The sequence below is a fragment of the Camelus dromedarius genome, chromosome 8, assembly GCF_036321535.1.
Source record: "Camelus dromedarius isolate mCamDro1 chromosome 8, mCamDro1.pat, whole genome shotgun sequence".
Classification (NCBI taxonomy): Eukaryota; Metazoa; Chordata; class Mammalia; order Artiodactyla; family Camelidae; genus Camelus; species Camelus dromedarius.
Genome location: NC_087443.1, coordinates 30,260,426 through 30,274,062, shown reverse-complemented (window position 1 = coordinate 30,274,062; position 13,637 = coordinate 30,260,426). Strand labels below are relative to the sequence as shown.

General features: G+C 34.8%; 1 protein-coding gene across 2 annotated transcripts in view; it reads left to right on the top strand.

The window, feature by feature from the left end:
- Window positions 1-13,637, top strand: part of ADK (adenosine kinase) — a 409,740-nt gene that overhangs the window by 326,973 nt on the left and 69,130 nt on the right. For both annotated transcript variants that reach the window (XM_010984136.3, XM_031461080.2), the window contains exon 8: window positions 6,655-6,690. In XM_010984136.3, coding sequence (XP_010982438.1) covers window positions 6,655-6,690 — 36 coding nt within the window. The remainder of the gene's footprint in view (window positions 1-6,654; window positions 6,691-13,637) is intronic.

Sequence of the window (13,637 nt, the reverse complement as noted above, 5' to 3'; positions counted from 1 at the left end):
TTGTTTTCCTTTATTTTCCACCATTAAATATGCTTAAAGGTGGGAATGAACAACTCACCTTGTTAGAATAGACACATCAGCTAATAAATCACTTTGTGAAAGGGTTAAGTATGTTCTAAACTAAACCAAATTTTTTTAGCTTGTAATTTGGCTGCTTAATTTTTTTTAGTCATGTTTAGGGAGGTATAATTTATATACTGTCTATCTAATTTTTATTATAAATCTATTGGATTGGGGCCATACATGTCTTTATAGCTTATACATTGCCCCACAGAGTTTTTGGCACTCCATAAATGTTAAATAATATTTCTATTCAGCATTTTGCAGACAGGAAGCATATGGTAATAAATGTCAGAGCACAGGTTGAAAATCTCCAAAAAGTTACATGTTATATTCCTTGGAAAAGCCAGTACAGATATTTTCATGAATGAAACTTATTTTAAAAGGGAGTTCCCAGATTTATATTTTACAGAGTGATTTTTTTCCTAGCCTTCATTTACTTTATTTACAAATTAAAACTTTTCCTCATCAGAAATAGTATAATTTTTAAACTAATAAAACATTAATGCAGTCTCATAGGAAAATATGTAAGTAATCTCATCAGTAGCATAAAGACAACGTAATTCACAGTCTTAAAGAATGGTATGGAGAAATATTTAGAGGCTTAAGCAACATAAGTCTTTATGATATATTATAAAAAAAAAACAGCAGGTAATTCTGTATGATTAAATGTCAGCATGGCTTAGCGGTGTGTCACTGCTACAGATAAGAAATGGTTAACCATAATCAGTTATACAAAACTTTTCAGATTTTTGTATCTAAATTATTTTTCCATAATTTGCTCATCCTGTGATTAATCTGTTAACCACACTTGCTTTGATTTGGTTTTTGTGAGGATTTTTTTTTAGGATTAGCATAATCTGAATGAGACGATATCTGAATTGGGCCACGTAAGTTAACCTCTCAAGGCTTAGGTTCCTCATGTGTAAAATATGGATAAGGAATCAGACACAGCATAGTTTGTTGCCTCTGAATCAGAGCCTCTCGTAAGGCTGTAATCAGGATGGCAGCCAGGGCTGTAGTCATATCACTGCTTGGGGAGGATTTACTTCCAGACTCACTCACATGGCTGTTCGCAAGCTGAGATCCTCTTTGGTTGTTAGTCATGGACCACTCCATAGGGTTACTTACAGCATGGCAGATTATTTCCCCTAGAGCAAGAGCAAGAGCAAGAGCAAGCCTGTGAGCAAGAGGATGGATGAATGAGACATCCCATCACTTTTGTCATGTATTTGTTAGGGGCAAGTCGCTAGGTCCAGCCTATACTCAAGTGCAAGTACTTATACAAGGATTTGAACACCAGCAGTCAGGGATCATTGTAGTAGGCTTCCTGTGACACATATGATCCTCAGGCAGGACAGATAATTGAATGCACTCTGGATGCTCTGAAATTCATTTATTTAAATTATCCTGAGATCTTATCAAGAACTTGAATTCATTAGGCAAAATGATTTTATAATTTCATATTAAATATTTTATTTATTCCTAGCAACAATTCAGTAGGTGTGTTGGCCTCAATTTTATTGATGTAAACTGATATACTGAGTTACTTGCTCAAGATTACATAGCAAATGAGCTATAAAACTGCAACTTTAGTGTATATAGGTCTTCTGATTCTAAGCCCTGTACTCTTTCCATTTGGCTGTAACTGCCTCCGGACCAGTACTCTGTTGCATTTAAAGCCATTCGAAGAAAGCATTATCTAAATGTGTATACAAATACATGAATTTTATATATAGAGATTTTTATACATAGATTTATAGAAAGACAGACATAGATAACATTATACCTTTGACTGTCATGTATACCACTCCTTTAGGATTTGCAGTATTGTTTCAGATATTATCAAGTCAAAGTCTCATACCATTATAAGGTATCCAGCAGATATAGCAGTGATGTACCTCTAGCATAATAGTTTTTGTTAGCCTAAACTGTCCTTATGGGATAAATACTAGTTGAATGGAGAGATGAACAAAGAAAACAGCAGAACTGGTTTGGTGGCTCCATGCTCCCTTGGCTTTTCCCAGAGCTCTGGACTCCTATGACTTGAATTAAGACCATGGGAACTCCCAGTGAATTTCCTGATTCCTCTTTGCATTGGAGCAATGAAGTAGTTTATTTTGAATGGATGCAGGGCTTCCTATGGATAGTGAGAAGTTACCTGTCTTTAGTCCTAGGTTGAACCTTCTCCCTTTTTTGCTTCAGTCCATGAAGTTTCAGCCTCCACCCAGGACCCCTCATGTTTGGGATCAGGAAGTAGAGTGGTAACATAAGCAAGCAGGTAATAGCCCTAACTGGGTTCAGTACCTTGAAGTGCAGAGCAGAAAGTGGGAGAGCAAGGGTTATGAGCTGTGGTAGTGGTAGTAGTTAGTAGTTACACCCTTCCAATCACCCTGGAGAAAAGAGAGATGAATTTTTTAAAGCATTTGCTAATTTCTTAAAATAATTTTGTGGTGTGGTTAGTAGGAACATCTTTCTTTACAGGAGCAGAAGAATAGTTCCTACAACTAATAGGTGAATTTGGCAAAGTCTCAGGATACAAAATCAATATACAGAAATTATTTGCATTTATATATAATTAGCAAAAATATAATTGGAATTGGAATAACACTATGGACTAGTTATGGTTTTAGTTTAGTAGTGATTACAGATAGTTCTATTATATAAATTAAAACTGAGGTGTTATCAGGCAAAATGTAGAGGAAATAGTTTTCTCCTCAATTGACTATATAAAGGAAATAGTTGTCTTTCATACACGCAGACACACTTGAGTTTTTCTTTCCTTTCCTGTATAATCTAAGGATGGTGCTTTTTAGTAGTGGCTTGCTAATCCCTTTAAATAGCTCTTAGTGTAAGTATTCCGTAGTTTTCATTAACCATGAATTTCAGCTTTTGTTTTTTTTAAACCTCTACTGAAAAAAACATTCTTGGTTGTTGTTTCACTAGCATCCTTTTAGCCTGGTCAGTGAAGCAGCAAGCCTACTGCAAATCCTAAATGGCGTGGTGTAGAAGAGAGTCTAAGACTTTAATTATATGTCATTTTATTTACAACACTCACTTCCAGGAAGGAAAAAATGACTTTGTTGTTGTAAAAGACATATTATGTGAGTATCATTCATCGTAAACTAAAAATGATACTGTATTATAGCACAGACAGCAATGGGAACTGATTTTGAAAATGTGACCTGTACGAGAAACTGAATGATAGTGAAAGTTATCAAAATGGAAAGAAGTGTTAATGTGAAATCCAGCCTTCTCAGAAATACTTTTTCCTGGCCTGTTTGGTTTTGCTTTTGTTGCTTGTCATGCATGAATGAAAGTGCTACACTCTCAGGGGAGCAGGAAAGCCTCTGTGTCGGTTGTTTATTTCCTTAATCCCTCCTCCTTTGTGATTTTTGATGTCAGATCTAAAATGGAAAGCCTGTAAATATAATGATTATCACATGGATAATCACCTGCATTAGGAACCGCCCTGCTTCTCTATTCTAACCCTAGCTGTTCTCCACATGTCACATCCACTCTGCGGTTGGATTTTAACCTAACTGCTTCATTAGATTTGTGAAACTCAGTACGTGGCGCCCTGGGGCAGCACAGATGGGGACTTGCTTGTTTTCTTTTCTCACTTTTACTGCGAAGGCACGCTAAAAAGTCCTTTTCAATTTAGTGTGATCAGTTCACTTGGAATTACCCCTGGTATTTGGAACCTGCCGCACTATTCTGCCCACCATTTATGCCCCTTTTTTCTTTTCCTGATTTCTGACCTAATGCCTCTTCTGTCCCTCCATGCAGTGAATCTGAGGACTAAAATTCTGTTTAAAATTCTTACTGGGTCAAACTGTTCCCCCTGTGTTGTTTTATTTGTTTTGCTGTGAGGGAAAAATAAATGTTGTTCCATCGTTGTATCTACAAACACCTTCAGATCAGAGGTTAGCTGTGGGAAAGTCTGCAGTGATGTGAGCCAGCTGCCTTCTCTAATGGAGTGACTGGGGGCACCAGCCCAAGATCAAAGGAAGGTGGGAGGAAGTCAGGAGATAAGATCTTTTTAAGCCACAGAACAAGTGCTTAGCTTTTCAGTGATAGGGCTCAGCTCTGTGAACCTGAGTGAGGGGGAGCTAAGATAGAAAATTGAGTTGACTTCTTAGCATGTTCTTCTTCAGTCGGAAATATGTTGGTGGTTGGAAAAGTTTACAGATGTGGAAGTGTCCTAGGACTCAATGTCCTTAAAGAATAATAATCTGACATTTATATATGTGCTTCCTTGCAATTAGTCAGTTCTACTGTACCATAACAGACCACAGTTCATTGCTTCTTACATTTGTGTGAGCAAAACTGGACGTTAAAACGGTAATTTACTCTATGTGCATTTTAAGTTTTTGTGTCTTGGTGCAATTTTAGTCACACAGATTCTTCACATTAACTTTGTCTTATAGTCCTCTAGGGTTCTTTTGTGCCTCTGCCGAAATTCCAGGTAAATAAGTAGTTCTCAAAGAGCTTTTCAGTTGTCTTTTTCATAAGAGAAATAGCTGAAATTGGTTAGGTAGGGAAAATTCTGCATTGATATCTTTTGAACCTTAACCTTTTCCTTGAGAATCCAGACTAGCAAATATTGACTATGTGGTATACAAGATTCTATTCTAAGTAAATTGTCAAAGAGGCTAACCTTGCTTGCACCAATTGTCAAGATCATAATTTATTATTTTTTTATCTACATCAACTAGAGTTAACTCGATCAGCCTTATGCTTCTCTGGTGAACAGCCTAAAGAGTTGTGCTTTCAGCTTATCACGTTCTATTAACGTCGGTGTTCAGCTATAATTGTCTGTTTCGACCTTTTCAAACCCTCCAAGTGGTTGTTTAAATTTATATGGTATTAGTATATTGGACCATAAGTGCATGCATACTTCCCCCCCCCCCCCCGTGTTTTCCTTAACATGTAGATAGTACCCAAATTTGTGCTGGAGACATTAACTGTACTTTCTGCCTTACATGGTTTGGTGCAGCAGTCGCTTTAGTTGAGTTGGATCTGCTCACTACTCAGGCTCAAATCCCATCCTTCTATTAATATCTCTTGGCAAAGATAATTTTGGAGGAATGTAAGTTAAGATGTAGAGGCTCTTGACAGTTGTCTGCAGTTTTTTTTTTTTTTCATTTTCAAGAGGGAAGTGGAGTTGAAAAGTAATATTGCCTCCATTTTCTGTATCAGTACTAAAATTAAAATATATGCACAAAGTGAAGAAAGGGAAAGGATCTGGTTACACAGATGTGTTTTTGTCATTTGATAACCTATTATAAGGGCATTAGAGTATATAATAATGTTCATCAGATTATGCCCTTAAGGTACTTAATAATTAACTGTATTTTTTAAATGTTTAACTTTCATTACCCTGTCATCTTATATCAAAGAGAAATGGGGGAGGGGGTTGTACTGTTTATTACAAAAATTTTCAAATAGACAAAAAAGTAGAAATACTGAATACATCTAGATTTAGTAGTTGTTAATGTTTTATCATTTTTGCTTCACTTTATTATTTTTAAGTTTTCTAAAGTAAGTTATGTATATCATGCTATTGTATCCCAGTATACTTAAGGATATACCTCTAAAAATCAAGGACAGTTTCCTTATCAAATTGATAATTCCTAGTATTAATTCTCATTTCATATTCAGATTTCTCCCAAAATGTATCTTATAGCTGGTTTGTTCAAAACAGTTTCCAGTTAAGGTCTATCCATGACTCTGTCACTTTTCCCCTCCCCGCTTTACCATGACATTGACTTACTGAAGAAGACATTATTGTATAATGTCCTACCTTATGGGTTTGTCCATTTGCTTTCTCAGTGTATCATTTAACTTGTTCTCCTATCCTATTTCCTTTAGACTGAACATTATTGAGTTAAAGTTTTGATAAATTTATGTTAAAAACTTTATAGGTGATGCTGTGTGCTTTATACTGCATCACAAAAGAAGGCACAATATATTTGGTGATGCCGTTATTAATGATAAGTGATAGGATCGATCGCTGGGTTAAAGTGATGACAGCTTGATCCTTCCATTATAAAGTTATACTTGCTCCCGTGACCAGCATGTAATCCGTGACACTTTGACTCCATGAAATACCCAGTTCCCCATCATCCTTTCACCTAATGAATTTAGCATCCCTTGATGATCCTTGGCTGGATAAATTTCATTGGTGATTTTTCTGAATCTATACATTTACTAGCAGACATTTTCTCTACAGAAGCACTTTCTAAAAGGTATTGCTTTAATTAAAAACATAGCCATCAGCATCTTCCTCTGGTTTCAAATGATTGTCTTTCTTTGTTGGGGTCAAAACACCTGAACTCACAGTGACAGCTACAGTAAAAACATGTACTACATCTTCTTTATTCCAACTTGTGAAGTGTGTTGACATTATGCTGCCTTTTTTTATGCTAAGGAAAAAAGAAATCTTTTTTTGGTGTAAGAATAAAAATTGAACTATGTGGGTATATTGAGATAATTGTGTAAAACGAGGACTGTTTGAATGAGTTTCAAAATGGATTATTTCTTCATTACCTAGCACTTTATAATTAACTGTTCTTTTTTCTTCTTCTTCAGGAAGCTGCCACTTTTGCTAGAGAGCAAGGCTTTGAGGTGAGTTAACCCACAATTGCACACTAAACAGATCCTAAAGGTTTTTTCTAGCTGATAATGAAGTTCTTTTGGACAGTGATTGATGTGCTATTATACTCTCAGAGCCTCGCAGCAGTTGCCATGGAAACTTGGCAGTCGTCATGGTTTCTTTGTTCTGCCAGCACAGTGTTATGACGCACTCTGCTAGGTCTGCACCCAACATCGCCTACAGATGTTATTTATTGAATTTTGAAAAGCCTCTTGGGAAGCCAAGAGGTTGGGCACGGTTTCAAGCTGCCTCTGCAGATATGGGGCCTGTCAGTTTGTTCAGTTAAAAAGCTACCTCATTAGCTGCATTACATTTCATAAGGATTCACTGCTAAAGCAGTGGTGGAACAAGACTAAATAGTGAAATATAATGTCGTTTAAATAATTCCAACCCTACCACATGTAGATTATCATTATGTAAATTAATTTCCAAAAAAGGTTGTACTTAACAGTTCTTAGGAACTGATTAATTTAAATCCTGCTCATATAAACTTCCTGTTTGAATTTCTATTTTTTTCTTTTCTTTTTCTTCTCTTTTAATACCATAAATCATGTGTAAATTTTCTGAAACAAAATACTGATAATTGGCTTTAATTTCCATGTCCTGACTGTGTCTTCCTGATAGAAATATTATCCTGTCAAGATTCCAAATCCACGTGGTTGTTACTGGCAAAATTAAAACAATAGACAAAACCATGGTTTTACCTATACAGTGTCTACCTTCCAATCGATTGTTAGAAAACACTGCCCTAAACCTAGCTTAATTGACAGAGAATTAACAGCATTTATTAGTTTTATGACTATCATATTTCTTTGGCCAGAGCTATGTAGAATACTGTATTCTTTACAACAACTTGGAATGTTTCACGGTTGTAATTTTTTAAAATTTAATCTGACTAGAACTAGAATACATAGAAACTCTCTCCTTATTTGCATACTCAGTATTGTCTACCATCCACGGAAGCTGTGAGCATTGATTGGATGTATTACTAAGCTCACTTTGAACTCTTAAGAGAAAGGTGTTGTATGAATTTGTGATGGAACTGTTATTTAAATGTACTAAAGGCAGATTCATTACCAAGCAACAATGTAATACATGTGTATGTTATCCATGTCATAGGACTTGAAAGCCAGACGTAGAACTTCCTTTTCTTGGAGGAAGACAGGGAGCATGTGGTATAAGTGTTCTACTTTCAAGGTCCTTTGAAAAAACTATATCAGGTTAGGAAACTGCTTCACAATGCTCAGTTAATGGGAACTGTGATAGCTTCTTGGGAGTTTGCTTTTTTTGTTTTAACATATTCTCATGAATATGGTGTTGAGTCACGTGAAGAAGAAGGAGTAAAGATTTCCAAGTAATTTTTATCTAATTTAAGTTCCATTTTGTAATTTCCCAAACTGGCAATTGATATACAGGACTAAATGTAATCAGGGAAATATATTCAATTTAAAAGTCAAAGTTTGATCATGAGAATATAAGTAAATGTTTTCAGTCATGTTTTAACATTTTACTGATGTTAAATTTCAGTATTAACAATTGATATTCTCTATTGTTACATCAAAATTCTCCAAAGATGAAAGCTTGTAGAATATAAATTTGTGTCCTGTTTTCTGTGCTAACAGTTTTTAAATATATTTTGGTTCTAGAAAATAGCCAATTTTGTAGATGCTTAGAAATATAGCATATTGTATAACAAATGATCATGATTCTATAGTACCTAAGTAATAATTTTTAATAGTTTATTAAACCTTACTAATTCATACTTTTATTGCCCCCTTGAGCTACATGCATTGAATTTGTCTGGTTTAATTTCAGTCTTAGCAACAACATTTTCTATTTTCCATTAACCAGCACTATATTAACCTTTCCATTAGTTCTTACTTATTGATTCTAGAATTGTTTCCTGTTACCATAAATCTGCCATAACTGATTACAGCATATAAACAAAGTGATGATGATTATAATAGTATACCTTATTACCTCCTGACCTAGCAAACCTCCTCTGTTGGTGATGTTGACAGTGATATGTTAGATTGGATAAAGCACACATGTCTTGATGGGTTCCTGAAAATATTATAAGCTTTGCAGAATCTGTAAGATCCATGAGTAGAATAACCTCAAGTAAGTATTGTTAATAAAATATAATCCATGTATAGAATGCTATCTAGAGAAACTGAGTGATTTTTAAATGTTCCCTTGGTCCATTAGATAGTAATATGAAAGAATAAGTTTGAAACTTGGTATTCTTAAAAACTCAAACAAGAATAAATCACTTAACAATTTAATGTCTATGGAGATGTGTCAGTGCTCTCCAGTTAAGTGTGACAAACTAGACAAAATCTGCATCTTATCCCTCCCAACTTTAATTTTACTTTTTGATTTGGAGCCTGAATGAGAGGAGAGAAATGAAAAGATTAAAGAGAAAGGAAGGTGAACATTTTTTTCTTCCCACGAATCCACTGTCCTACCCTCATTTTCTATTCTAAATCCCAGTCAGTTCTGAGTGTTGCCACTAGTGATCTGTCTGCTAACAGACCAATCAAAATGGCTCTAAAAATAACCAGTGTTTATTCATCAGGAAGTATCCTCAGCGGCATTGTTTATGATATTCTAGTTAGCTTCTCTGCCAGTTTTAGATAATCTTTCTTTTAAAAAAATCTTTAATCTTTAAAAACAAATTGGGCAATTTTCAGTAAGAAGAGGCAGCTTAGGAAGGCACTGGAGAATGAGATAAAAACGAGCTGGGCAGAGCACAAAGCAGAAGAGAGAAGATTTATATATATATTTATATAAATTTATATACAAGATTTATTTATATATATTTATTTATATATATATATACATATATAGGTTGATGGAAAATTGCATAGTGCCTGATTTAAATGACAGACCTGCTAAGAATTTAAAATGACAATTCTTGGGGTAAAAAGTTTTATGAGGCCCTTTATTATTCTGGAAAATCAGTTCAGACTGCTATGTGTTTTTAAATCAACCTTATCTTGAGCTGAACTGATTAAAGGTTTCTATTTTTAGAACCTAAATAATAATAAGGTACTTAAAAACATGTTTCATTATGAAGCCTTTTAAGAATACTATTGAAAACTGATTTATTAAACAAAGTGAAGAAAATACCTCCAAAACCTAAAAAAAAAATTCTTTGTATTTTCATTCTCAGTGCAATAGAGTATGTGCCAAATGATGAAGAGAATTCATACCTTTTCTATTGGATCATTTATTCAGTTTTACTCCAAGCAACAAATTTTAACTTTTTTATTTTAGATCTCTAGAATACATTACTTTTAGCCATAGAGGAAATACAGCTGTCCTTTTCCCTTTTTCCACTCTCCCCACAGCCCATGACTCTACCCAGAGTCTTTCAGACTTGTAGTCTTTCTCTGACCAGTGATAACTCTATCATCTTATACCATGGAGAGAGGAAAGTATTGAATTGTTCTATCCAGTACACATCCACTAGCCACATGTAGCTATTTAAATTAAGATTAATTAAAAGTAAATAAAATTTAAAGTTCAGTTCCTTGGTGTCTAGGCACATTTCTAGTGCATACTTGTGTAGGTAGGGACTGCCATATTAAACAGAGCAGATTTAGAACACAGGCGTCATCACAGAAAGTTCCATTGATCAGCACTGGATAGAAAGTCCACAGAGAGTTTCAGTAGGTATTGATTGCCAAAGAATTCTCCAGGATTTTTCTAAGGCTGCTGTGTTCCTCACAAATACAAAGAACACAGTGAATGAACACCAGGAGTTTCTGGAAATAAGACACTAAGTCAGGTCCTGCTGGCTAAGAGAGTGCAGTGCTGCTTTCCTAGGTAACAGAGTCCCAAAAGAGGATAGTTTTAAAACACTAGATTGACAGAAAGAGATAAGATAGTCTTCAGATTCTCTTTATTTAACCCCTTATTCATTCAGTAGATATTCATTGAGCACTAACTATATGCCTGATACTTTGGATAGACCCTGAAGACGAGATGGAAATGACCAGAGTAGAGTGAAAGAAAATGTGAGAGTGGTTCCTCTTCTAGAAACAATGGTCAGTGGAGTGATTCTCTGAGAAAGTAAAACTTGAAAAATACAGGTATCTAGCCATGACAGAAAAAAGCAAAACAAACAATAGGAAAACAAATTTCAAACAGAGGGAACAAGAGTACACAGAACCCCAAACAAGAAAAAGCATAATGTACTATGAACTGACAGGAGGCCAGTGTGACTGGAACAGAGTGAGTGAGAAGGAAGCAATATGAGACAAGACGGAGACTGACACATCCTTGAACACCATAATTATTATGGGAGTTTCTATTTGGGAAACAAAACAGAATACACTATGCTTAAGTGAGGCAATATATGTGAACACCACAATTGGTATTTTGCAGGAGTAGGTAGATTGTGACAGTGTTGTTTAACATTTGTATCATCAGCATGTTAAAAATGGAATAAAGGGAGTATATTCTTTAATTTGGAAAACAATGCTAAATTTAAGGTGTGTGATTACCAGTGACAATAAAAGCATAATTTGACATTTATGAAATGATTCACAGTTTATGAGACCTTTTTCTAACATATCATTAATGCATTTAATATTCACACAAACCTTTGGCAATAGGTAGGGCATGTATTGCCATGTCAATTCAACAGAAAAAATAAGCTGCATGACTTGTTCAAGATCACATAGCTAATACGTTATGAAGCCAGAACCAGAGCTCAGCTCTGAGTCTAGTACTCTTTACTGTATAAACTACACTTCTTTTGTTTTCACATTCTAACGTATTGGAGGAGGAAATTAGATTTCCAAATGACCTTGGAAAGTGAGAAATATCTGCAAATTCAAAAGTTGGCATTCACTAAGGTAAAATACAAGCCAGAATAATAAAGAAAAAGATCATACTTAAATGTAGGATCTGCAGTTACTTATGAATGTGACATAAAATAATTTAGGATAAACATGCCATAGTTTTGTGACAACAACAGAAAGCACATTGCCAGAGTTCAAAGAAGCAGTACAGTCTGTGAGTAACACAGTATATTCTCTGGAGTCAGACTTTGTGGGTGCTAGTCCTGGCTTTACTTCTTAGACATTTATGACATTAAGAAGTTCCTTCTGTGATTCAGTTTCTTCATCTATAAAATGAGGATATTAGTAATTGTGCCTCTGCCTGCAGTAGTTAAGACTTAATGAATGGAAACAACCTAAATGTCCATTGACAGATGACTGGATAAAGAAGTTGTGGCATATTTCTATGAAGGAATATGACTCAGCCATAAAAAATAATAAAATAATGCCATTTGCAGCAACATGGATGAACCTGGAGAACGTCATTCTAAGTGAAGTAAGCCAGAAAGAGAAAGAAAAATACCATATGATATCACTTATATGTAGAATCTAAAAAAAAAAAAAGGCAAATGAGCTTATTTGCAAAACAGAAACACTCACAGACCTAGAAAACAAACTACGGTTACCAGGGGAGAAAGAGGGTGGGAAGGGGTAAATTGAGAGATTGAGATTTACAGATACTAACTACTATATATAAAAGAGAAACAAGTTTATACTGTATAGCATAGGGAACCACATTCAATATCTTGTAGTAACCTATGTTGAAAAAGAATATGAAAACAAATATATCTATGTTCCTATATGACTGAATTATTGTGCTGTACACCAGAAATTGGCACAACGTTGTAAACTGTACTTCAATTAAAAAAAAAAAAAAAAGAAACAAACGAACAGAAAACCCAAAACCATATGTATGAAGCACAATAAACTTAGTGAAGTGCAATTTAAAAAGAAAGATTTAATTAGTACTTTAGAGCTACATACTCGGCTCTTGGTTTCTGCATCTATGAAATGGGGATGTAGTAATGACACCTACTGCCTGCAGTAGTTAAGATTTGATGAGTCCTTCAGAGTACTTGTAGCTCTGAATGCATGGCTCACAGCTAAAGTGTATGAGCTTTCTTCTTCTTCTCCTTCCCTTTTCCTCTTTCTCTTCCCTTACTAGATACCATAATTGAATTCTCAGTACTCAAAACTCTTGAGGCACTTTTTAGAGATTTTAAGGCAACTCAGGATTTGACAGTTTGGGAAAGTATTAAAAATGACAGTCATTATAGGAAATAAATTAGTATTTATTAAGTACTTACCATATGCTAACCAAGTATTTGCATTAAGCCGTTTCACTCACTTCATCTTCTTTCATCCTCACAAAAACTATTTTTAACTTTTTATTTTGAAACAATTTTAGATTTAGAAAATTTGCAAAAATAGTACAGAGAATTTCCAGATACCCTTCACTCAGCTTCCCCTAATGTTAACATCTTACATAAACAAAGATGTAGTTATCAAAACCAGGAAATTAATATTTGTACAGTGTCAGTAATTGAACTATAGAATTTGTTCTGATTTCGCCAGTTTTTCCTCTAATTTCCTTTTCCTATCTGACAATTTCTCACTCTTTCCTTCTAGTTCGTGATCTTGATAGTTTTGAAGATAATACTTATCAGTCATTTTGTAGACTGTCCCTTATTTGGAGTTTGCCTGATACTTTCTCATAATGGAATTATGGTCATGCATTTTGGGCAGAAACACCACAGAAGTGATGTGCCCTTCTCAGTGTATCCTACCAGGGATGTACACGATACCCCAGTGTCTTATTGTTGGTAATACTAACTTTGATCCTTGAGTTAAGGTGGTATTTATCCTCTGTAAAGTTATTATTTTCCCTTTGTAGTTAATAACTATCTTGGGGGTGATATTTTAAGGATATGCAAATATTCTATTTTACATCACTAAATTTGATCTCTGAGGTGAAGGGATATCTGTCAACTTTCTCCACTGTAATACTACTGTTTTTCCTTTTGTAATGAATAAATATCTTAGGGGGAGATTCTTTGAGACTATGCGAA